General features: G+C 46.0%; 1 protein-coding gene across 4 annotated transcripts in view; it reads right to left on the minus strand.

Moving 5' to 3' along the window:
• Fbn1 (fibrillin 1) overlaps window positions 1-26,698 on the minus strand; it is a 212,705-nt gene that overhangs the window by 43,430 nt on the left and 142,577 nt on the right. For 2 of the 4 annotated variants that reach the window (XM_076570544.1, XM_076570545.1), the window contains 18 exons: window positions 24,141-24,266; window positions 23,886-24,014; window positions 22,664-22,789; window positions 22,428-22,553; window positions 21,163-21,285; window positions 20,059-20,184; window positions 18,449-18,574; window positions 12,352-12,474; window positions 12,082-12,204; window positions 10,500-10,625; window positions 8,315-8,437; window positions 6,409-6,531; window positions 5,936-6,100; window positions 4,153-4,221; window positions 3,934-4,059; window positions 2,889-3,011; window positions 2,126-2,284; window positions 1,397-1,468 (listed from right to left, as the gene is read on the minus strand). In XM_076570544.1, the coding sequence (XP_076426659.1) occupies window positions 1,397-1,468; window positions 2,126-2,284; window positions 2,889-3,011; window positions 3,934-4,059; window positions 4,153-4,221; window positions 5,936-6,100; window positions 6,409-6,531; window positions 8,315-8,437; window positions 10,500-10,625; window positions 12,082-12,204; window positions 12,352-12,474; window positions 18,449-18,574; window positions 20,059-20,184; window positions 21,163-21,285; window positions 22,428-22,553; window positions 22,664-22,789; window positions 23,886-24,014; window positions 24,141-24,266 (2,214 nt within the window). The remainder of the gene's footprint in view (window positions 1-1,396; window positions 1,469-2,125; window positions 2,285-2,888; window positions 3,012-3,933; window positions 4,060-4,152; window positions 4,222-5,935; window positions 6,101-6,408; window positions 6,532-8,314; window positions 8,438-10,499; window positions 10,626-12,081; window positions 12,205-12,351; window positions 12,475-18,448; window positions 18,575-20,058; window positions 20,185-21,162; window positions 21,286-22,427; window positions 22,554-22,663; window positions 22,790-23,885; window positions 24,015-24,140; window positions 24,267-26,698) is intronic. The other 2 variants (XM_076570546.1, XM_076570547.1) reach the window with 2 other exon arrangements.

Consider the following 26,698-nt stretch of genomic DNA (forward strand, 5'->3'; position numbering starts at 1 on the left):
GGTGGCCTTGGGTGAGTCCCTTCCCTTTTCTGGGCCTCTGTTTCTTCCATTGGAAAGCAAGGAATTTGGACAAGATGGTTGGAGGTCTTCCCAGGTCTACTAGTGGATGGTGCTAATGCCATTTCAAGTCTTTGCTGACTGCCAACTGTGGGGGCCAGGCCTTGCCGGGTTACATGCCTGGACTGCCCATGGAGACCCATTACCATTAGAGGCCACTTACCTCCCAATCATAGATTCTAGACAGATTAAAAGATGTTTTGGGAAGGAGAAAAACAGAGTAGCTAAGGCCAGGTGTTCCATGCCAATGTCATTTAGCAGTTTTTCTTTCCAAACCATGAAGTTTCTTTGGATGTCGACTGGCCTGTGGAGCCATATGGATTTGGCGCTATGAATGGCCTGCTGATTGCTGGCCCAGGTCCTTGTTTTCTTAAACAAGGTCACTGGAAAGGCTGATGTGGATTTCGGCTTTACTTACTAGGAATAAGGCAAGACAAAGCAAGTGGTGGTGTCTGCTACCAGACACAGTCGCAGAGGCTTAGGGGGCATCTAGGGATGGGCATAAATCACAGCGGGGAGACAGTGGGAACGCAGCAGCGTCCACTGACTTTGGTGGTGTTTGCTTCTGAACTGCAAGGGCACGGCCTATGCTGGGGAACCTTGTGCACCGCTTCTCAACCCACGGTGATGCTCGATCTAGTCCGAGCTGCTATCCCGCCACAGCGGCTGCTTCAGCTCCCACGTGAGGCCTCATACTGAAAAGATTTTGTTTTTCTCGAGACAGGGTTTCTTTGTGTAGCCCTGGCTGTCCTAGAACTCACTCTATAGACCAGGCTGACCTCGAACTCCGAGATCTGCCTGCCTCTGCCTCCCAAGTGCAGGCATGCACCACCATGCCTGGCTCTGAAAAGATTTTTAGACCCATGAAATTCTCCAAGGGAGGGACCCAAAGAGAGGACAGGGGAGGAAAAACTGATAAGCAGGGAGGCTTTGTGTAACAAACCCTCATAAAAGAACTGAAAGGTCATGATAAACTTAGAAGGAAAGGCTGAGGAATTAAGGTAAATCCAACAGCATCTGGCCCTGTCATCCCTTTGTTGATTCACTAAGATTCATTAAGCTGGACTGTTATTTTCTGAAAAGCTTCCCAGGCCCCTTCATCATGAGCAGTGAAGGCTTCTATCCATTAGGTGGCGCTGCAAAGGGCGTCTCATCGATTTTTCAAATGAAGACTGAAACTGCTTGAGGCATCGTTTAACAATTTTTCCTTCTCAGAAAAGGGAAAAGCAAACCTAGGAAAATGGCGATGTGAACCCCCCCCCCCCCCGCCCCGATTTTAACTCAGTGGCTGAAGCAGAGGACCCCCATCATGCTCACAAGCACACAGGCTGAAACTCACCCACGGGTAGGCCAGTGTAAATGTCAATGACAAAGCCTGGCCTTTGGCTTCCACAGAGGGTAGCAAATTCATCTGCAAGAGTTAAACAAAGAAGGGGCAGAGGTCAGGGATGAGCAAGAACTCAGGGAGAGACATAACTATGTAAACAGTTGTGAAAACGTTTCCATCTGGAAATACTGCAGATGTAACCTTGTCTGTAATGCAGACACTGAAGGAAAAATGAACCCCCACCCCAACACCGTGGGAGAAACAGGTCTCCTTATCCTCCATCCTGGTGGCTGCGGCTGGCTTTCACGTGGGTCCTCAACATCCCTACTCAGGTCCTCACACTTCTGCAGCAAGTGATTTTTATACACAGAGCCTTCTCCACAGCCCAAGGTTAGTTTTAAACACATAAAAAATTATGTTCATTTATTTATCATACTGGTTTCCCTGATGCTTCCAATGTCTTAATATAAACAATGCCAGCAAGGTTTATGTTTTTGTGATATGTTGAATTTACAGGTCTGGTTATAAATTTGGATGCAAGTTAGGAAATTTATTCTGTCACTTGGCTTTCAGCGGACAGGACCACAGTCAATGGTAAGGTAAACGCTTGCCCTTGCGGGTCAAGTTTTCCCTCTGAAAAGAAAGAATACACTCTCTTCTCTAGTTAGTAAGGTCGACTTTCTAGACAAAGTCATTCCTAGCCGATGTCTCGATGGCGGTAGCCATGAAACCCAGTGTCACCTGTGCTCGGGACCGGACACTGCTCGCAGGGCTTATTCCAGGCTCTGCCGATGTTGTAGGAGCAGCAGCACATCTTCTTGGTCATGTTGAACAGGAGCTCTCCGTCACAGGTTTGGTTGTCAGCGTAGTAGTTTCTGTAGCACAGACTTCTTCTCATGTCTGGAGGAAAAGGAGAACAAACGCGCCGGTGATCCCGCGGGCTCTGCACAACGCGGCAGAGCTTGCCGCGAGTCTCCAAAGGAAGCACAAGTGCCGGTCCAGCTGTGGTAAGAGCGGCAGACCATCCTGCACACAGCTTCTCAGCCAGTCATGCTACCACAGGCAAGGCATCTGGAGAAATGCACTCGCTGGTGTTCTGTGCTGCGGAATGACGTAGTGCGTCATGGAGTGCGGCGTTAGCAAACACCACACGGCCCTCCGCCCACGCTCCTCCTAACAATTCTCCACTGCCGTTTGGCAGCGAGTCTCTTATTTCCGACTCATGGTATGTTAGTGCTGTAGGTCAGTGCTGTAATGTAAGTGTATAAAGACACACCTACAAGTCAAAAGAAAGAAGTGCTATTAAAGCATCCGGCACCTTCCAACAGCACATTTTACAGAAAAACCCTCGACCACCCACCCACAGTGGTGACCATGCCAAACTTACGGTCTGCAAGGGGCATGTTGGGGGGGAGGGGCGGGGGGTGAAGTGAACTACAAAAGTTCAAAGGAGGGAAGCGCTCTGATGAGCGGAACCACAGTCCCGAGACGCACTGAGACTCACCCATGCAATTGTTTCCCCCGTTCACTTGCATGTAGTCTGGAGGGCAGATGCAGGTGTAGTTGCCAACTGTGTTGTAACATGTCCCTGGCCCGCAGATTCCAGGAGTCTCACATTCGTTCACATCTATAACCCAGAAGAGAGGGTGTAACGTGGCTATGAATGCATCACTCTGGAACCGGCGGGTGTCCGGCGTCAGTGCGGGTGCTGACAGCCAAGAGCCAAGCCTCCAACTGGGGGACTTGAACCCCAGATGTGAACAGCAGGGACTCAGCCTATGGGTGTCCAGATTTTCAGCCAAGAAGGTCTACAAAGGGACCCATGCCTTCTGATACAAGCGCTTAATAAATCAGTCCTTAATGCTCCCCCAAAGCACTGAGAGATGGAAATGGGGCAGAATCTTTAGAAAGATAATGACATACTTCCTATGTTCGTAGATAGAATCTAGACTGAAGCCATCAGCGACAGTCGGCTTCCTAAATCTTCACTGTAAAGTAATGGAGGAGGGATGCTTAGTGCCTCTCCATTTTCAAACAAGGCGGCTCATAGGAGTAGTTGTTGGCTGGGAGTCTGAGCACTGATGCTAATGCACGTGATGTTTAAATAATTCTTACTGAAGAGGTCTCTCCCCAACTGGTCTTTTGAATCCTGGATATAGATGGATTCCTTGCCCCCATACCCAGTCCTTGGACTAATTGTTTTCAAATCGAAAAACAATCAAAATTCTTTATCTTTAAAAAGTTGAATAAGGCCATTTGTTGTATCTTAAAGACAAAGCCCCGTCTTCTAAGGTGGGATCATCTGAACACACTTGCACAGGTGACAAGTAGTTAAAGGACAAGAAGGAGAGCCTTGAACTGTCCTGAACACGGAGATAGGAGGCTTGCTAGTCTCGTGAAAATGGGTTTTCTAAAGAACATGGTCTAGCTCAAGTTTGGCTTATGAAGCTATACCGTTAACCCCTCAATTTCTGGGTAACTGTATCCTGGTTTGGGGTGTTAGTCATCCTCAGTATTTGAAAGAACATTTCCTACAAGGGATCACTCACCATCACACACTCGAGTGTCTTCGTTCAGGTAGTAACCAGTCGGGCAGCGGCACTGGAAGCTGCCGAAGGTGTTGATACACTTCCCCCCTTGGCACAGCCCTGGGAGCTCCTGGCACTCATCAATGTCTATCAGAAGGAAAACAAGGCATGTCTTCAGGATGCGAACCAACCCAGGTCATCCAAAAGGTGTGCGTGTTGGGGCAAAGGAGAAACGTTTACCTTCCAATATAACGGTGATGGGGTTTGGACGAAAACCTTCTCCTCCCGGGCAAAGGATTTTATATTCAGCTATTGAAACAAAAGGTTCCACGTGAGTTCCTAACACCTTCCGGAGAAAGGCTGGCACATCTGACAGACAATGCCAACCTTCCAGAATCTTCTGCTCTTATTTAGCCATTTAAAGCAAGTGAGCATCTTCGAGTACATGGACTGTTTCCTAAACGTAAGGCCGCTGTGCTGATCTTGGGAACCTGCATTTGCTCTCCAGGTCCTACATTCTTGTGAGGTAGTTCATGCTCTATCTCTGTCGCTGCCTTTAAAAACAGAGTTCCCTTCCATTTCTGTTTCCCCCGCACACTTCACTCTGTCCTGGTTGTACTTAGCAGTCCTTCCTGGGTGTCACCATCTCCCTTAATAATGATCATCAGCCCATCCCTAAGACCCTTCCCAAACAAAGCTTAGGAGATTCTTCATTCATACTTTCAGCCAGCCCACTGCCCTCCTTGATGTCTAGATATTTTTCTCACTCCTCTGTTCCACACATGTAAAACCCAGATTTTTTTTTAAAAAGCCATCTTTCCCAGCATCTTTTAACTCCTCCATCAAGCCATGAAGATCCACATAGAACAATTCTTTCAGTGTCATGCCTCAGCATGTGAATGACAGGGATGCAGCCTATAAAAATCGTCCTAAAGAACCCTAGACTCTTGCCCTGGCTTTGTGAAACCATGTGGACTCATATATATATTTAAATTCCCATTCTAATTTGAGCTAGTGACCTTTTGTTGATCATTATTAATGTATAAAGCTGAATTCCATGTTCCCAAGTCCAAACCTGGGTTTCCCCCTCCTAATCTCTTACTATCAGTGACATCGGGTCCCTCCCCCTTTAGTTTTCTTCTTCCCCTCTTTTGGGTGTCTCCTCACTTAGGACATGTCCTTTTTCCAAAGCGAAGCTCACAAGTTCACAAAGCGGTCCGCACCCACTTCTGACTTGAACTATGCCCTCTCTGAAGAGGAAAGAAGAGGTGGTGTCTGCCAGGCTGTGTCTTTGGTTTTGCTGGAGTGATTGCATCCATATCTAAGAGGCTAACCTGGCCGAGGTCACAGAGCCGACCCTCAGAGGCTCCGAACTTGAACCTAGTGCATGTTTCCTATCAAATGTGACTCTGTGCCTTCCCTCTTCCCTCATGGTGGAGGCCCATGCTGAATCAGAGCTCCTACAGTTGGGTCCCATTCTGCCTAACAGACCGAACATTCTCAGAGGGCAGGCCTCTGACTACCTCATCTTTCTCTCCTCAACTTAACTGGTGAATATTTTGAGAAGTAAATGCATGACCCTTCGTCAAGAAATGACTCAACGTTTATCCAATGTACCTTGGAAGCAGCAGGTACTGACTTTGGCCAGACTGACTACGCCTGATTGTAAATCAAAGTATAAGATAGAAGCCCCTTTTAAAAGAGATGTATTCTTTACAGCCTTCAAATCGAATTCTGAAGCTTCCATTCAAATATACTTGAAGACCTAGCCCTGGAACATTACAGTAATTCTATCTTCTTCCTAGGATAGGAGACACTCCCTGCCCTATGTAAGCTTTTAGAGCAAGCCGAAGAGGGAGTCTTTGGACTGCTCTGTACTCAAAGTGTCCTGATGGGAATGACCTGCCTTTTTCTGTCATAAACAGAGACACCCTCAGCTCCTCCTTCAGTGACTTCTGCTTTACGGATCTAGAGAGACCTGGTCTGAGGTGGAGTAATGACAGACCAGAGACTGTCCACTTACACGTGTTCACAGCAGGACACAGCTCACATGGAGTTCCCCAGGCTTTCCCCAGCGAACAACAGCAGGAAGCCTTGGAAACGCCGACTCCGATTTCATTACTGCAGGCTGTGTCTCCGTTGTCTCCTCGGGGCCGGATATCCAGATAGCAGTTTCCAGAACGAGTATCTATTTATCAGACACAAACAAACCAAAACGTCAGGCAAACTCTTCCTGTTGGAGGCGTAGGAGGAGTGAAGAGTCAAAACTCATTTCTGAACGTGCTTAAAAATCGTAATTACTTCTGTTAGGAGCTGAACAGTGCCCGAAAATATGTGCTGGTCATTTTCCTTCAGAAATGCTCAAAGTATACAATATGTTTTGAGAAATATTTAAATGTCTATGCTATTACTTTTGAAAACGTCAGAAATGAACATTCAGTTAGACTTTTAAAACAATAAACAGTGCATGGCTCAGACAAGTGTTAAGGGTCTTACCAACACAGCCAACCCGAGTTGGATTCAGCTCAAAGTCGGGTGGACAGTCGCACGTGTAACTGCCTGGCGTGTTCACACAGTTCCCACTGATACAGGTGGTTGGATCCAGACACTCATTAACATCTACAGCCAAAGAAACGGGCGGAATTACCCAGCGTCAGTGTGGACTGACATCACCAGAGGCAGGAGCACCTAGTCTAGGGCCCCTGACAAGAACTCATCAATTCTTAGATGCGATCGTGCCTAGTGAGCCAACCTCCCACCTCGGAGAGGCGCTTCCCCAGGAAGGAACTGGGTCACAGCCTTGATCCAACCCCCACCCCCAGAACATGTTTACCTTCGCAGCTGTCACCAGAATAAAATGTAACTTTGGAGCTAAGAAAAATATCCCAATCAAGGTAACTAACGGCAAAACATTGTTTTGACGTCGGTCAACCAAAATTTCAGACATAGGTTTATAAAAACAATACATTTAATATGTGTGGCATGTTATTCTGTCAGATTAGAGCAAGATGTCCCAGGGAACATTTGGGAGCAGGCTGTGTGCGCTGTCTTCTCTGAACACACATGCAGGAGGCTTAGCATGTTTCTTTAAACTCACGGGGGCTCTGCCTGCACAGATGCTGTCCCAGACATTTCCCTTTTGGTTTTTATTCCAAAAATATCTACAACATTCCAGATATTTAGGACATGGATTTTTTTGACAGGTTCTAACTCTGTACAATCCTCTTCTCTGTTTTCTTTTCCCTATTTTCAATGCTTAGGAAATCCCCTGAACCAGACAAACTGCTGTGGAGAGGACAGCCTGAGGAATCCACCTTGTCCAGTGGTGTTTCCTGTGGTCTGGAAACCCTGATGTCCTCAGAATGGGACCTGATTTCTCTGTACCTTGAGTAGAGGGGCAGACTAAGAAACTGGCCATGATTGTCAGCCTTTTCTTGGTACCAAGGAGAGCCGTGCGGCTGTAATTTTTCTATTTTTTTTTTCTTGTGCTCCTTGGGAGTCCTTGGCTTTACAAAAAATGATCTTTTGTATTAAATGGAGCTAAGGAGATAGTTCAGTGGGTGAAATGTTTGCTCTGCAAGTGTGAGGACCTGAGGTGAGATCCACTACACCCACATAACCCTAGGACTGGGAGGAAGAAGCAGGAAGATCCCAGGAACTCATGCCCACCAGTGAGTTCAGGTTCAATGAGAGAGCATGTCTCAGCAAATGAAACAGAGAGCAATAGAGGAAGACAATGGATGGTGACTCTGACCTCCACACACCTATGCATAGACTCCTAACCACCCACCTGTACTCCCAACCACTGCCACATATAAAAGAAATGCATGGCCAGCCCCTGTGTATCAGGCACTCTGGTGGTCAGTACCCGGAACAGGATGGGAAGGTATGGGGATTGCATCGGAAATATATAAGAAGCAAACCAGAGATCCCAGGGCATGGCCTTTGAAAGGAAGTTCTGAAGACATATTCAAGAAGCTACAGCTAGAGCACCCCAGAAAACATCCCTGGGGAACCACAAACTCATGTCCAAGCCTGCAGACCTGTCTCTTTCCTGTGCCTCCTCATACCACATCAGTTTCAGGGCTGAGAAAACGTACCCTCGACTCTCTTTTTTTTTTTTTTTTTTTCGAGACAGGGTTTCTCTGTGGTAGCTTTGCGCCTTTCCTGGAACTCGCTTATGGAGACCAGGCTGGCCTCGAACTCACAGAGATTTGCCTGGTTCTGCCTCCCGAGTGCTGGGATTAAAGGCGTGCACCACCACCGCCCGGCTGTACCCTCGACTCTTAATGCCTTACTCTCCCTTTGTTTTCCTCTGAAGCTTGTGTGGTCCTGGAGAGGGCCCCAGCCATGGCACCCTGGGATACCTGAGAGCCCATGTTGAAGGTGAGTGACTCCTTACCTGTACAGTTCCCACCACTTCGGTCCAGTTCATAGCCGATCTCACACTCACAACGAAAGAGGCCTGGGAGATTGTGACACGTTCCAAAGACACAGATGTTTGGAAGGGAGCACTCATCGATATCTTGGAGGAGTACAAAAAGAGGGAGGTTTTTTTTTTGTTTTTTGTTTTTTTGTAAATTTCCATTTTAAAAGCTACTCAATAAAATTAAGCAATGAATATTAGCATTAAGCAAACGCATTCTACCTGATATCAATCTAAGCAGTTTCCCGGACTCTCGGGGGATTTGTCCACACACAGAAGCCTTGCTAGTGAGGGGCTCTGATGGGCCCCATCACATGCCAGGCCATAGGCTGAACATCTTCTTTGTGCCATTTGATATGGGTCTACATTACTATTGTAAAGCAAGAGCCAAACAGAACAAGGTAGACTAAATTCTTGGGTTCTTATCTATATATCCCCCCAGTTTTGGTGGAGAACTAAAATTTTAAGGCCCTTTTGGGGCAGCTTTCAAATTCAGTTTTATCCTCTGTTCCAGGTCCTCCGGTGTGTGCTTGCTGTGGTCCATAGGAGACCCACACACTGCAGACGCCTCTTCCAGGCCCACACCACTGCTTCATCTGAGCGCTGTGCTTGTGATGAATACACCCACTTTCAGACTGGAGACTGCTTTAACTAGGCGTGACCACTCTGCCGGGGATGATTTATATTAAGAACAAACAAACAAACAAAAACCTTCCTGTGAGTTTTAAGAGAAGCAACACTTGCCCTGTGCCTGTCTCTGTCAGGAGAGGTGGGACAGGACCTATTCCCCTGGGTCTGGGAGCACAGAGGTAAACAAGGCCTTAGGCTCACCAGCATGGCCATAATCTAGTTTCTTGCCTTAGAAATTTTATAACAGGGCTGCATTTTTAACATGAACAGGATAAAGAAAACACCCAAGGGTTCCATAACTGTGGGTAGTACAGAAATCAGTGTGTACACACAAATGAACAGTGAGTCTGAATTCCTATCTGCTTACCGACGAAGAGCTATTGGCTAATGCACTAATGGGGCCTTGCCTAAACGTCTGTCAGTCCTTATCACTTGTTTATTTCTCCTGAAATCATTTTAGTTCACAGTAGATCCTAATTACTTTTAATGAAGACAGTGTGCTCAGATTTGACAAGTGTGAGGAAGGAGAAGAACCTGTTCTTTCCTGATTGGATCCTTCTTGAGTCATGGGGTCTCCAGGACTCTTCCTGTCTGGCCAGCATGCCCCAGAAAGACAGAACTTGAAGCCAAAGGACAAAAGCAAGTAATGCTATTCCAGGGCATTCTCCTCCAGGGACATGTCAACTTCCGTTCTCTGTCTACATATGTGAGATATTTAGAGACTGTTCGAAGATATAGTTAGGACATTACTCCACACAAGGAGCACACTCTCTGGTGTCGTTATCTGGAAGCCTTGACTTATAGAAACCAAAGGCCATGTTTCTATATTTATAGAAAACCCTCAAACAGAACACCAGGGCTCTGTGTTTTAACAGTTCTTTTTTCCAGAAGTAGGGATAACTGAGTTGCACTGAATTAACTGTGCACAGTCATTCTTTCTCTCTTATGTCCATCCTATGGTTTAACTTTGCAGATCACTTGGCCTAGATTTTCTCTGCATCAACAGAAATGGTCTTCCTGAGGGCGCCCACCCTATACTAGTCACTGGTTTTGTTGGTGTGACAAAATACCCCCCAAAAGCAGCAAAGTTAAGAGCGTTTATTTTAACTCATGCATGTTCATGGAAGGGAAGCCACGGTGGCAAGAGCTTGAGGCAGCTGGTCACATCGTGTCCACAGTCAGGAAGCAGAGAGCAATGAACGCTAGCGTTCAGTTCACTTGCTCTTATTTTAGCTAATCCAGGACCCTACCCTATAAAATGATGCCACCAGAGTTGATTCTCACCTCAGTTAGCCTAATCTAGATAATTTCTCACAGGCATGCTGGAAGGCTTGACTTTTGGCCCTTCTAAATCTTCTGAAGCCAACAATACTAACCATCACATCCTCTGCCAACTGAACTAAGCAGCTTAAATATGAAGGCAAAATGTATTTTAAGTTTAAAATAGAAAAAAAAAAAACCCAGTCATGTTTGAATAGGTAAATCTCATCCAGCCCCGAAGGCTCCTTACAGCTTCCCCGTGGTTACTTACCTTCACAGGCTTTCCCGTCAGCACTGGGCACGAAGCCCATGTCACATTCACAGCGGTACCCGCCAGGGGCGTTGAGGCACTGGCCATTGCCACAGAGGTTCAGGTTCTCCGAGCACTCGTCGAGGTCTGCAGACAGAAACACAAGTTATGCTTTTTCAGTCGAGCGCTTTCCAATGCCTCAGGTCCTATAATTTTCATCACTGCCAAGTTCCTGAGTATAACTGTACTTCATCATAATTCCTGTTTGACAAATTTAAATTCACTGGTTTTCTCTTTTGAATGCCAATATTGAATATGCAGCAGTATGGGATACAGATTAAGAACTCTGAAGGCTAAATGATCACTAGTGCTGCAAAGTGAATATGGAGTCAAACCCATTTTTTCAGGCTAGGATCTTTTCACAAGAAGGGTCACCCACAGAAAGGACATATTCAAAAGAACATGTCACAGTGCGTGCCCATTTCTCAGGCCCTGGGCTCAGCTCAAAGGGGTGGCAGAGGGGGCGGAGTGGCAAGGTCACAAGCATTAAACACCAAGCATGTGAGGCATCGATACCCAATAAGTGTAATTTAAATATTTTCCCCAAGATAATGAGACCAGCACCCCTGGGCTGGGCAGAGATGATTTCAGCTATGGTAAAACGTTCAGTAAGCCACTCAGTGAGCGTTAGCTTCTCTCGTACTTACTTGGCATCTCATTATTAATTTCACAGTGCCAGGCAGAAATTAGTGCTTCAATTTATTTAATTAATTAAAGTTTATGCTATAAGTCACATACTTTATGGACAATGGGTCTATCTTATTTAATCCCAAAGCCTTGACGCAAGAGGTACTGTCTTTGTGGACATGTGCATATAACTACCTGCATAAATTATGCAATCACATATTTATGCGATCCTACATATTTAAATTCACATAGCAAGTTTATGCTAATTCTGTGACTTTTAATTAGAGCTAAGAGGGAAGGCAATTTCATGAGTACATCATAAAGTGAGAGAAAGCCTGATAGAGCGGTTCTGAACTGCTGTTATGCCAATAGGCAGCGATGGTGATGATGTGGTGAAAGTCTGCACTGTTTTCCTCCAACAGAACACCACATCCTCTGCCCCTTCATATCTTCCTACAGCAAGCTTCTCCTTGGGTTTGATACACAGATACACAGACAACAAGTCACCAAAACATAAAGGTGAACACATATAAAAAGGAATATGATTTCTTTAGAATAAAGATGCCATTATATAGATCGATGTATGCGCATATAAATGTATATGTGTACATATATGTATGTACATGTATAAATGTGCATATAAATGCATATGTGTATGTATGTATGCATATATATGAGATGTGAGAGATAGCGAGACAGACAGACACACACACACATACACTGCGCTAACTTTTTGGAGGCACCTTGGTGACTTGCCTCCAGGTTTCATTCCATGGGGATCTAATCTCAGAGAAGTAAGTAGTCTTTTCTGTTACTCCACAGGCATGCCCCAGTCCTCAAAAGGAATTGTTGGTCTGCTGTGGGCCATGTGCTTTCCAACACGTCAGTCACCCAGTTGTCTCCGAAGCAAGCCTACCTGTGCAGGTGAAGCCATCTCCTGTATAGCCGTCCTTACAGAGACAGCGGTACGACCCCATGGTGTTCTTACAGTCTGCGTGTTGGCTGCACATGTGGGTTCCGTTAGAGCATTCATCCAGATCTTAGGAACAAAGGTTACAGCATTATCAATACCATGACATTACACGGAAATAAAATTAAAATTAAATTTTACTTTATAAAATCAATATTTTCGTGTTTCTAATCCACACAGTTCATGAATGCAGCCTCCGTTATTTTTCCAGTTCACCTGTGCACTTGACGCCGTCTCCAATCCACCCCGGGCTGCAGCTGCACTTGAAGCTTCCCGCCGTGTTGGTGCATACAGCATGCCTGCCACAGTTGTGTGCTCCGATCTCACACTCATTGATGTCTGCAAAATACATAACCAGTGCTTTAGAACAACAGCTGTGGTCTTTTTAATGACTTGGCAATACTCAAAAGTGGATTCCCTCTCATCCTCACCCTGGAAAATACAGACGACTTAGTCTCCACATAGATGCTAAGATCCCTCCCTGATGAGCAGCTTTGCATTTTAATTTATGAGGAAGGGATGATGTGGTCGTTGCATTTGCTGTTGGTAACATCCATTCGTCTCTGTATTTCTAATGGGAGCACCCAGGCACCTCTCAGCAAAGCGAACCTCTCTCCAAGTGACAACTTAAAAGGTGAGTTGCCTAATGCCCTTCTGGTTAGTGATCATGGTCATGTTTTTATTGACAATATATTTTTTAAGACAACTATAGGTAATTACGCGTTTTCACATCTTTATAGGCAAAGGAATATAATGTTGACATATCAGAAAACTTTTGAAGTATGTGATACTTTTTATTCTTAAATTTTAAGCATTGTTATTCCATTATGTTTTGCTCTTATTAGATCCCTATTTTAGGTATTATCACTTCAATCATGTGCAGAAAATGTTGCGTAAGGCAATATGGAACTCTTCTTAGCTTCCCGAGAGTCCCAGCACACTGGCAGCCTAAGGCTTCTTGCATATTTCATGTACAACTCAAGTCAAACTAGAGAGAACTTGGGTAAGACTAAGAAATACCAGAGTAGGTGAAGTTAGTAAAAGATCAAAAATGGTTTCAAAATTCTCCATTCTCTGAAATTTCATTTCAAATTTAGCCAAGATAGACTATATAAAAATGTTATGGTGATTTTTTGTTTTAGTTCTTCAAACAAACTCAACATATAAGTTGTTACCTTCACAATTCACTCTGTCATTCACTAGGAACAAATATGCATGGATATGAATCTATGATTTTGAAATGTAAACCAATGCCTCACACCAAACTTGGGTCAAGAAGAAGAAGACAGGCACAGGAAATGTTGCAACAATCTCCAGTGATCACTTGAACAGTGGCTTGAAAAAGACTCCAGGTAAACGAGCTGTGTTTGCCCTTCATTTACTCAGGAAGCTCGGCTCAACAGCTCTCAAGTGTTAAGAAACAGGTGGCTTGTCAAAACGCTTCATCTTAAGCCTAGAATGGTCTTGGGCCCAAGCACAACATACAATAACAACAGGTTTCTTTTATAGAATTCTTTTGTTATGTCACCGATAATCGGGACATGAAAATACATAGGAGAGAATGTTTTTTACCATCATTTCAAGTTGTTTAGGCTAATTATAGTGTGGTCTCAAAGGTCACATGAACTGACAGAGGACCCGTGAGGCGGCAGAGGCTGCGGTGTCAGCCTGAATTTGAATTGCTTTGGGATTACTAACTAAAACTTCATTTTAAAGACTGAAATGCTGATGAGAGCTGTCAGACTCAGAGAAACATCCACGAACCTTTTACTAATTACAATTTCACAGTTAATCAGAGCCTATCAATCTGTAATTCTACACTCTCTCTCCAATTTTCTCTTTTTACTAGCATACATTCATTGTATAAAATGGGTCTGATTATATTTTCACATATATCTACATCATGTTCTTCTACCATTCAAGCCCCAATTGTCTCTTTTTTCTCCCTCTGTCCAGTCATCTACTGGTCAAAGGCAGCACAATGTTCACATGTGTTTTACCTTTTCCCCTAATCTTGCTTTTAAGAAAACGACCACTTCTTTTGATAGAGGAATCTCCTTTAGTTATTACTATAAAATGTAATATGAAATTCTAAATCAAGAACATACTTTTAGATTTTTATCATGCTTTCAAGGTGGAAAGAAATTCTGTTTGCAAGAGGCTGTGTGTCGTGGGCTTTGGAATACCTGGAAAGGGCAGTTCAAGGGTCATATTCAAGTCTCACATGGTGAATATGACTCATCATGCTGAGTAGCTTCCGTGCTTGGTGTGTAAGGAGCAGATGAGAAAGCCCGCAGGTCACACACACTGCAACCATATTTCTGGGTTAATAGCAGCAGCGCGCGCACACACACACACACACACACACACACACACACACACACTCACACACCAACTCTTATTGATGAACTGTTTCCACGGCAGACTGGCAAACAGAGGGGAAACTGAGCCGCAGGGAAAACAAGCAAACAAAAGCACTGTGCTGAAACTCTCCTCAACAGCATGAAGGAAACAGCGCGCGTTTGCCAAGAACATCTCTCTGGACAAATGTTCTCTTTGCTCCACAAGTTTGCTCCAGACAGAAAATTCATTTTTCAGAATTAATGGGAGCAAAGCAAAGCAAAGCAATTCAAATTCAGGCTGACACCGGAGCCTCTGCAGCCTCACGGGTCCTCTGTCTCGAAGGCTCTCACGGGTCCTTTGTGCAGGGCCCCTTGAAGGGCAAGGGTGAGTGAGCTGCAAGCAGATTCCATGGCAGGGCTCTGCCTAGCCCAGAAACCTGTCGCCCAGGTATGGGATGTGTGGTGATCTTCTGTAACCTCCCACGGCCATCATACAGAGAGAGAGGCCATGCCACCCACACACGTGCCTGCCTTTCTGCCTTCCGGACACCATCTGCCCCCAGCGTACTGACAGATGAGGAGTCTCTAGAATTAGGAGTTGAGGAAGAGGGTGTGGCAGCCTAAATGCAAGGACTACTTGGATTTCTTAATTTGGGTCAAAATTTGAGCCAAAACTATTGACTGAAGTGAACACCCATGGAGTTTCCACAGGCTGACAGCCAGCGGAGGAGAGTGATAAGACGGGAGGAAATGGCTGGCTGTTGGTGCAGAGGCCCATGTCTCAGACCCACCAGGAACAGTTCTCATGTGAAAGGAACAGAGAGTTTGAGAAAAGGATTTATCCAGAAATCTAGCTATTTCAACAATCCTGATTGTGTCCACTGGTAAAGTGTGCATGTGATGCCAGGTAGGTTCTTAAAATTGAGCTTGTGAAAGGCAAGACCCACTTGGGTGGCACCCTGAAATGACTTTCTTTACCTTCTTCCAATTACAGTCACTGAGCATGAGCAGCAGAGGTCACAGGAAAACTGTGACCCCACCCACTGAAGCCAGAGACAGAGGAGCTGCGTCCTGGGTTTCAACAAACGTGCATTCTCTCTCCATTAAATCAAACATTCCCTTAGCAGTATCCACAATTTGGACAAAGCTTAAGAAGGAAAAAAACCCAAAAAAACCCGAAGCCCTTAGCATCTGTGTGGGCTGGGAATGTGAGTCAGTGGGTGGATTCTTAACACTGCCTATGTGATTGGGAGAAGAAAACATGTTTATTTGTTAAAATGGAAACAATCAGTAATGACAAGGGAGCTGGAATATTTAGACAGAGCTGTAATGGAGCCCAGAGGGTGATTTTAGTTCTCATGAAACAAAGTCCCTTCTTAGGAAACAGCATAAGTGTTCTTAATAATCGTTTCCCAGGGTACTCATTTTAAAAATCCTATCTAAATAAGCAAGGGTATGCGTGTGCGTGTGCGTATGCGTGTGTGTGCGTGTGCGTGTGCATGTGTGTGTGTGTGTGTGTGTGTGTGTGTATGGTTAGGATACAGTTGAAACGTCTCTGTTATTTGTAGCATGTCTTGCTTATCCAATTAGGCAAGATAAGTATCTCCGTTTACATTAGTTGTCTAGGATATTATAAACACTTCTCTTTAACACAGCCGTCTCCAAGGTGACCCAATGGCGCTCAACGCTGTGAGTAACACTGATTTGAAACCAGCCTGAAAGAGCCCTAGTTATGAGGGACTGAAAAGACATTTTGGCTGAATTTTTAAAACTTGTTTTCAAGTGTGTGAGGCTTCCTGCCAGTTCCTGTCTGTGGAAGTCATTTCCGGTCCAGTGTGATACCCTTGGCTGTTACTAACAGGATTATTCACAGAGGATTTTTTTTCTTCTGGCCCTAACGCAGCCCCTTCCTCCCATCGGTCACTGCCAAGTTCTTTGTCCAAGGAGATTGTTTGATTAAAGGCAGAGGACCCTAGTTATTTGCTCATGATCACAAACCCGTGGAAGCTCTATCAAATGTGAATATCATAAGCCATCCCACCATGATACTGAAGAAGCCACACACCTCAGGGCTTCTTCCTATAGTACTTGCTGGATGCTGTCAAACTGAAAAGTCATTCTAGGGTGCAGTTGGAAAGAATAGGGAGGTACTGGCCCCTCTGAAAAGACAGTATTTCTCTGAGTACATTTCTGTTCGTGGGGTTTACTAAAAGGTGACTGCTGTACCGTAACACTGGTACTGTCTCTCCAGCACGCAGTGAGTACTTCCTGTCCCCCACAGTCTCAGCATCTCTGCAAACTCAATTATAAAAACAAGCCTTTCTGCACACAAAGTAAACATTTCTCTTTTAAAGCGGATTTCATGCATGTGTGGCAAACAGTTTCACAGAAGTTTGGGTAGACGTCATGTTGCCTCTACACGCTGTATCCGGAATAGCAGTAAGTTACGGAACACGGTATCTCTTGTACCTCCAGCACGGACATAACCTTCCCTCATGGTAAAGACCCTCAAATAACCATCCACTGCACATTTCACCAGTTGAAAGGACTCGGGATAATGGAGTTCTACACAGTCTTTCCCTCGAGTGAATGAACACTGTCCCTAGAGACTCTGTCTCTTTGGGATCATCATGATCTTCTGCCTGAACTTCAGTGAGCTTGATTTTTGCCTTTATTCATTACAAAGCAGCATAGAATTAGTCTACCTCCCTCTTCATGCTGCCAGACCTTAGCAAGCCTTATATTGACATTGGCAGCTGATAGTAAATGTTGAACCTAAGAATCACTTGTCTCTGAGTGCCTAAATGGACGAGTTGAGGGTTTAAGCATTCTGCCATTTACCAGAAAGGACCCCTAGCCAGCCTTTCTATGAAAAGCAATAAAGGGAGCATAAAAGCATTTCAGTATTATGCCTCTGTTAATGGCTTGGGCAGGCTGACACTTTTGAAGAATCACCAATAATATTACTGCTGTGTATTAGCAAGTTTGACAATTAACACAGTCACTTTATAACTGATAAATATATTTTGATGCTTTCTTGAAATACAATGATATAATTAAGAGAAGGACCCTCACATTCTCTAACTGCCAATATCAATGTTTAAGTCACAAGGGCTTGTCCAGCAGCTTTTAAAATTCAAGTCCAGCCCACTACTGGTTAATTTTTTTTTTTTTTACAGTTATCTAATTCAAACGCACCATGATTTCCATGATGTTTTAAATGATGTTATATGCCACAATGGGTAACTTTAATATAAGTTATTATAGTAAAACTTTACTCTGCCTGCCACTCCATGTACTTAATTTCATTATTTCATGTTTGAAAACAACAAAACATGTATAAAACAACATCATGGCACAGAGTAGCTTCTTCCACTTGGCATTTAATTGTACAGTCTCCTGAAATCATTGTGAAAGGTTCTTCTTAAGTGCTACTGATAATGAACAAGAAGACCGTGAATGGTTCAGTTCTCTCATGACATTAGCTAAGTCACACAAATTAGCTAACGTGTCGAAGGCACTCTAACTGGAGGAAGTGAAGACTGGTAAGAACCGGTGAAATATAGGGCATTTTCTTTAGAAGATAATGTCAGTTGTAAAATAAAGTCTTGGCAAAGAGGATTATCAAAAGATCTTGCTCTGATAAAGGAGTGTGAGCATTCAGGAGCCAGCATGGTCACTAATGTGACCTGAAAATATGATTCTTAACCCATAAAAATCACATCATTAGTCGTGTTAACTTATCCAATGCAACACATCTTTATTTTCACGGATAGAACAGACCTCACCTTGGGTCTCATAGAGCATGGGACGTTTCAAAGGCACAGAAGCTAAATTAATGAATATAGTATCCGAAATGCCTACAATGGCGCTAGAATGGTAAGTCTAAAAACTTGTGCTAAACTGCAGTCATTATGGCAGTTTCTTAGCGACTTGATATTTTTTTGATTGGTATGAAAAAGGAAGCGTACCTGTACAGCCCGTTTTTCCTTTTTTCCCTGAATAGCCCATATCACAGTGGCAGATAAATGAGCCTTTAGTGTTTTCACAGGTCCCGCTGAGGCAGATATTCGGATTCAGGTCACATTCATTGACATCTGTAAGATAGAAATGTGATTCATATATCCATGTTTCTGCTGTAATGGATACTTCCTTCCTGAGAAAAAAGAACTAGGATAGAAAATTAAGAAAAAGTGAGATGCTTTTTCACTAAAAAAATAATCTTGGAAAGTAAACACTATAACATATTATAATGCTTTTACTCAGAAAAAATACATATGGAACTCCACGTACACTGGCATTTTTTCTTAGTGTTGTCTAATTGTGTAACCTGGCTCTGATGTTTCCCACAATTCGGGGGTGGGGGTGTCAGGTGGTCAGTAAACGCACTGACTCCCGCTGAACAGAAGCTTGTTCATGTGATGGTTTCTCTAGGAGCCACATTCTCTGTGGTAAAATAGCTGATTCTGACTGTGATGCCTGCAATTTAGTTTCCACATTTAAAAACGAAAGGATAGAAGTGGGTTGGAGAGATGGCTCAGCGGTTGAGAGCACTGGCTGTTCTTCCAGAGGCTCAGGGTTTGATTCCCAGCACCCACATGACAGCTTACAACCCTCTGTATTTCCAGTACCAAGTGATTCAATGCCTGCTTCTGGCCTCCACTGGCACCCAGCATGCATGTGGTGCCCATATAGACATGCCAGCAAAATACCCATCCATATACTGAATGTGCACATGACTCATCCTAGGCCCCTACTTTTGGCCAAGAAGGAATGACCTTTTCACCAGAAACCACTAAAAAAAGTTAAAAAGAAATTGCACTATACAGAGAAAGAAAGCTTTTCTAGGGCCCGGACATTAAAGAACAAAAATACAGCAATTCCTAAAATAAAGAAACTAAACTAAGTGGGTTCTACGTTATTCTCAGATTACCGGGGAACAAATTCTAGGCCTGAGCCTGTGGGAGATGATACCACACAGAGCCAGATGACATCACAGACCCAGCTAAAACTCAGAAGGGAGAGGCACAGAGAGGGCCCCAGTGACGTGCAGGTGACCTCTGCGGATGTCCAGAGCATTGCTGAGCTCACTCACCCACCCCAAGACACACATCACCCAGGCTGGGGGAGGCACTGTCCATCCAGTCCAGCAATCCTCGGCCTTCAGAAAAGGCCTACAATGATGCCCCTTGCCCACAGCTAAACTAGAAAACCTTACACTTCCCAGGGAAGAGGGTTTATATGAGCGAGAATTGTTGAAGCCAAGGTTGAATAAAGCCCAAGGTGGAATTTAACATGACTGGCTCACAATAAAAAACGATCAGGTACCGGGCGGTGGTGGCACACGCCTTTAATCCCAGCACTTGGGAGGCAGAGCCAGGTGGATCTCTGTGAGTTCGAGGCCAGCCTGGGCTACAGAGTGAGTTTCAGGAAAGGTGCAAAGCTACACAGAGAAACCCTGTCTCGAGAAAATAAAAAAAAAAAAAAAAAAAAAGATCAGGCAGGAGATGAAACAGGGAGACTGGACAAACCGATCTTTGCGTGATTTCACAATACGTGTCCCTGCCGCCTTCTTCCTTACCTAAACAAGTCTTCATGTCTTCCGACGCCATGAAGCCATCGTAGCACAGGCACCTGTACTCTCCGGGTATGTTTGTGCACTGACCGCCATCACAGATATTCGGGTTATCTTCACACTCATCAATGTCTGAAGGGAAGAAAATCAACAACATGTTGTAGACATTGATACTGGCTCCATTATCCAGCGAGGAAGCAGCAGCTACCCAACTTAAAGAATTTCAGTCTGCTTGAATCAAATGAACGCCTCCTTAGCTTTATATAAAAGACCCCATCAGGTTATCCTGCAGACAGAGGAGGCAGGCAATCTCAAACTCTCAGTATACGATCTGAGGACAGGACAGGCCCCACACTGATCTAAAAGACCAGCAACAAACATTTAAACAAATGAATTTGTCATTCAAAATGATTGTAAATCGTATTTTGTCACTGTCCAGTTACAAATAGTTACTTTCAACATTTACTTTGGATAGTCAAAGTTACGTAGAGGTGGGTTTGGGCGGGGACTTTTAAAGGTCAAATAAAATCATTGTGGTTCCTAAGTTCGAATTCTGTCCTTAACCAGAGCCAGAATCAAAGGCTGAGTCACCCAGTCTACTTTTTATCTCTCCTCGGCTGTCTGACTCCTCCAGCAAAAGGCAGGAAGGCAGGAGTGTAAGTTAGGAGAGGGATTCACAAACTGCAGCATCTATCCAAACACACGGATCAGCAAGATGACCCCAGTACTTTTCAGTTCAGTAGATATGGAGGGAGCCTGTATGTTTATAAATCTTTGGATAATGTGGCTACTGCAGAAAACACACCTAGAATTGCACCAGATTAGGTTCAAGATCCAACTCTCCAAGATTCTGTTTAATGACAAAAAGGCTTTCTATTCCATTTATTCCAGTGCTACACAAACTTTTCTTTCTCTTTCATACACTCTCAACTGCATTGTACAAATAATGGTCTGGTGCCAAATGTCTTGCTTAAGACACGCAGCTAAAATGTGCAACAGACAAGGGCTTGAACCCAAGGCTGTTAGATTCCAAAGCGCAGGCCCTGAGCAACCCCGCTGGGGGGAGCTGTCACCGAAGGACAGAAGCAGAGGGCAAAGGTGCTTGCTCACCTGTGCACGATCTCTGGTCTGGCATGAGGGCGAACCCCGGCTGGCAGCTGCACTCATAGCTGCCTTCAGAGTTTGTACAGAAGGTCTCACAGCCGCCGTTCATTATACTGCATTCGTCGATGTCTAAGAGAAGAGGGGACAATGTTAGAGTGTTTGTTCTCTCCCACACTCTTGTGGGAATTTAATTACCGCCATAGCAGTACTAAGGGATGGGACTTTGCGGAGGTGATTAAGCTATGCGGACTCCATTCTCTGGGTGGTATCAGTGGTGCCATTACAAAATGGGTTCATTTGGACACTTTTGTTTTCTTTCTCTCTTGCCTTTCCTCCATTTTGGTGCAGCAAAAAGGCCCATGCCCAATGCCAGCATTTTGCTGTTGCTTCCCAGCCTCCAGAGCTGCGGGGCAAAGAATTCCTATCATTATACATTAGCCAGTCTCGGGTGTCCCAGTACAGCACATCAACACCGGCTGAGACACCTTCTTTTGTGTTCACAGTTGTGGCGATCTTCATGGTCATTGATTCAGTTATAAACTTGAATTATGGCTTGATGGGCTAAGGTTCTGATCCTTTGCAAGAACCTGAATTGAAGTCTTGAGTTGTCCTTGGCTAGATTTCAAAAGAATTTGTGCTGATTTATGGTTTTGGGTGGAAACCATCTGAGACTTGGCAGCTCCACAGGGTGCCCATCCCAAGCCAGCCCTGAACTGGCAGCATTTGTACAATCCCACTTCGACTTTGGGCATGATAAAGCCACAGGGCCCCCTCTGTCACTCTTCGCAGCAGGACTAAACCTACAGAGGACCAACCACAAAGCAAAATTCTTGTCCCGCAAAAACCCATACTTAAGGAGTGCCAGACATGACCTCTATTTCAAGGAAAGATATGAACATTCCATGGGCTTTTTGCCAATGGTCACTATTTGAAATCGTGAGATGACCTCCACCACGTGGGGCAGAGACCTCACCTCATGTCTTCCTGTGTTTTCCCTGGCACTTGCCATGCTTAGCTCATCTCAGGGTTAATTGCTTTGACATGCATATGCTATGTTCATTATTCAAAAAGCATACATCAGATTACATATCTTTCCTTCATCTGCTTCTTTGAAAAGTGAGGTGTAAATATGGTGAGCTGCTATGAGATTTTACTGCCAGTGAAACAAGAAAGATTAAGGAAAAGCTTCTAGCTATGATAACGGAACTGGGGTGTTCTACAAAGGGAGGAAATACAATGCACCATGAACTAAAAAGAAGGCTAGAACTTACCAACACAGAAGAGCCTATCAGGAGTAGAGTGGTAACCCGGGTTACAGGCACACTGATACTTCCCTATGAGGTTCACACAACGACCATTGGGACAGAGGTGTGCACTCAGTTCACACTCATTGATGTCTGTGTGGAAACAAAGAACAGCATAGAAACGTAAGCGTCCGAATCCGGCAGAGGCACAGGCCAAACAACCGACCTCACACAAGTGGTCTAAAAGAGTTCCTCCTCCTTACCAATGCAGGCGGAGATGTTTGGAGACAGCTGGTGACCAGGAGGGCATTCACAGCGATAACTTCCCTCTGTGTTGTGGCAAATGCCTCCTCGGCACAGGAGAGGATTTCTCTGACATTCATCAATATCTGTAAAATGGAAATGCGCCACAGTGAAGATGCTGGTGCCCTGCTCTCCCCTGCCGGTGCCCTGTTCTCCCCTGCTGGTGCCCTGTTCTCTGCTGGTGCCCTGTTCTCTGCTGGTGCCCTGCTCTCCTCTGCTGGTGCCCTCTTCTCCTCTGCTGGTGCCCTCTTCTCCTCTGCTGGTGCCCTGTTCTCCTCTGCTGGTGCCCTGTTCTCCTCTGCTGGTGCCCTGTTCTCTGCTGGTGCCCTGTTCTCTGCTGGTGCCCTGTTCTCTGCTGGTGCCCTGTTCTCTGCTGGTGCCCTGTTGTCCTCTGCTGGTCCCCTGTTGTCCTTTACCAGGCTGTGCCCTTTTCCAACCCTCAGCTGCTGCGAGTCCTGACTACTGCTGACTTATGAGTTCCCTTCTGGGAGAACTGCTGTCCACGTCACTCAGAAATGCCTGTGAAGTGAGAGGTCACGACGTTTTCCCACATTAGAAGCAATCCACAGCCAGTCATTGATTGACTGGCTTGGAAATAAAAATCCTTGACCTTGTGTCAATCCTGGTGCCATTCCTACCTCCGGAGTGCCCTGTAGGATCTGAGTGTGCCGCAATGCAGCCAGACTCTGTACAATCCTGCTTCTCTGCCATTCTGAGGGGTTCCTCCCTCAGAACAGTCCTTCAAACCCCATAACAAACCAAAACACCAACAAACCAAAATCCAAACCAATACCCAAGTCCACCACACTCGTGTGCAGGAATCTCATCTCCGACTCTGCTCACTGGGGACCTGACCTAAGGCAGCTTAGTTAACACCACCTTCTAGAACTGTCGGGCAGACACCCCCGAGATGGGAGTCCTACTATAGCTTATGTCTGAATTGTTCTCAGTTCATTCCGTCAGGTGTTGAAGTCACTCAAGGTCTCACAGCTTGCCATGGGAGTCATCCACGACTCTTCAGACCCCTGGTGTCTTCCTATGAGCCTCCCTCTGCCACAGACGGCCTTCCCTGGTCAGAAGGCTGAGTAGCAAGGACTGCCTGGGACACTGCGATTCCTCCGAGGACTCCAGGCTTCCCGAAGTCCTTGGCGTCCTATGCTGGTTGAAGCAGCACACACTTACCCATGCAGTTCTTCATCATCATGAACCCGCTTTCGTAGCCTTCGTCACACTTGCATTCAAAGTCCCCTGGGGTGTTCACACACTGGCCTCGGCCACAGAGGTCAGGAGAGATGCGGCACTCATCGATGTCTGCATGAAAAACGGCAGGCAGTGATAATGAGGGTGGGGACAGCCTGACAACGTGAAGCGACATGGGAAAGAGGGGCAGTTTGAAGAGACTCCCCGCATGCCGCCGCGGGAGACCCCCACACTGACCTGTGCAGTTCCTCTCCTCAGAATCCAGAGCAAAGCCGCTGTCGCACCTGCACTTGAAGCTGCCGATGGTGTTTCTGCACTTGCCGTGCGTGCAGAGGCTGGGTATCATCTTGCACTCGTTGATATCTTCAGGAAAAGAAAAGACGCAAGGAAGAAAAGCCTATGAGCAACCAGTTAGGGCATCTCAGGGTCCACACTTTAAACCCAGAATGCTGGAGGGCCTTGATTTAATATTCAACTTTAAAACTGTGTGATAATCAGGGGGCCAGAAAGGATTCCACAAATATCCCTAGCCATCCTGACTTCTACATTTCAAGAGAACACTGTTAGGAAAGCTAGGTGTGCTGATTTGGACTTCTAGCACCCGGGTCACTTCCTGGGACACAGCAAGCGCTTCACAATCATTGGCCAATGAATGTTTGAATGGTAAATGCTGCTTAAAGCACACGGACAATGACAAATACAGCATCTACCACAGCCACCCACCCACCACAGCTACCCATCCACCACCACCACCACCCACCACAGCTACCCATCCACCACCACAGCCACCACCACAGCCACCACAGCCACCACAGCCACCACCACAGCCACCACAGCCACCACCACAGCCACCACAGCCACCACCACAGCCACCACAGCCACCACCACAGCCACCACACCCACCACCACAGCCACCACAGCCACCACCACAGCCACCACACCCACCACACCCACCACACCCACCATCACAGCCACCACATCCACCACAGCCACCACCACAGCCACCACCACAGCCACCACCACAGCCACCACAGCCACCACCACAGCCACCACAGCCACCACCACAGCCACCACAGCCACCACCACAGCCACCACACCCACCACCACAGCCACCACAGCCACCACAGCCACCACCACAGCCACCACACCCACCACACCCACCACCACAGCCACCACAGCCACCACAGCCACCACACCCACCACCACAGCCACCACAGCCACCACAGCCACCACAGCCACCACAGCCACCACCACAGCCACCACAGCCACCACAGCCACCACCACAGCCACCACAGCCACCACCACAGCCACCACACCCACCACACCCACCACCACAGCCACCACAGCCACCACAGCCACCACCACAGCCACCACAGCCATCACCATCCACCACAGCCACCCTCCACAGCCACCACCATCTACCACCACCACCCACCACCACAGCCACCACCACAGCCACCCATCCACCACCACCACCACCCACCACAGCCACCACAGCCACCCACCACTCACCCACCACAGACACCCAGTGACCCATCCACCTCAGCCATCACGGCAGCAGGATGAGGCTCTTATTTGGCTCTTTGATGCTTTCCTGCACACAACTTAGCATGACTTTGAGAACTTAAAGATGTTGTTTATAGTTTAAATTGTTCACAAATAATCCACACCACTTTAATTTTCTCAGCGTCACGTATTATTAACACCATTTAAAGAGCTTCTTGTACATAAGAAGGCCATGTCTGTGACATGTGACCCAGGTTTTTCCCTATTGGAGCCTTCCCCAAAGCAAGAAACAGAAGTTCATTTCTGTGTCATGACAGCGAGAACTGGTGGGCTGAATGAAGACCCTCGAGGCCCTCACAGCGGCAGACTGCCACAGCTGTGGGCCACAGTCTTTTGAATTGATTTAAGAGAAATTTAAGGTGGTCATCTAGAAACTGCCTCTCTGGACAGGGCAGTTTTCATGATCACAGTCTCATAGAGTAACAGTTGAAAAGAAAGAGGAGGAGGAAGAGAAGAAAGGGATGGAGATAAGAAAAAGAAAAAAACACCCCTCGTTTTTCACAAAGACAATTTTCAGTGACTATGTACTTAGTTCCCCCTTTTCTGACTTGGTTGGTTCATGGAGACCAGGATAAGGAGGTGTCTGACTTCCAAAGCCCAACATGAGAGACAGCGGCCAACACCGACCCAACTCTCCACTGATAGCAAACGCTGGAGCCTCTGCTTAACAGAGTCCTTGGGGAACTGGGGCTGGGCAAACAGCTCACTGGGGAAAGAACTTGCTCCTTGAACCCCAAGCATCCACTTAAAAAAGCCAGGGGTGGCCACGTGGATCTGCCACCCCTGTGCTGGGGACAGAGGGTGGAGATGGGCAGACCCTGGGGCTTGCTGGCCAGCTAGCCAAAGATGGTGAGCTTCAGGCTCAGGAAGAGACACTGTCTCAGAAATAAGGTGGAGGAAGACACGAAGACACCCATTTTAGCCTCTGGCCTTCACATGCGCACACACACACACACACACACACACACACACACACACACACACACGAGTTAGCACACCCTATGCCCCCCCCACAGACACACAAGTAAACACACCCTATACCACACACACAGACACAGACACACCCACACACACATACACACACACACACCACCCCCTGGATAAACAGAATTCTTGGTAACATCTTTTTTTTTTCATATACTAAAGCAAACAACCACTACACCATCGTCCATAGAAGTTAACCTAGTCTTAGAATTAGATTAAAGTTGTAACTTCTTATTTTGACATGG

The sequence above is a fragment of the Peromyscus maniculatus genome, chromosome 4 (genome assembly GCF_049852395.1).
Source record: "Peromyscus maniculatus bairdii isolate BWxNUB_F1_BW_parent chromosome 4, HU_Pman_BW_mat_3.1, whole genome shotgun sequence".
Classification (NCBI taxonomy): Eukaryota; Metazoa; Chordata; class Mammalia; order Rodentia; family Cricetidae; genus Peromyscus; species Peromyscus maniculatus.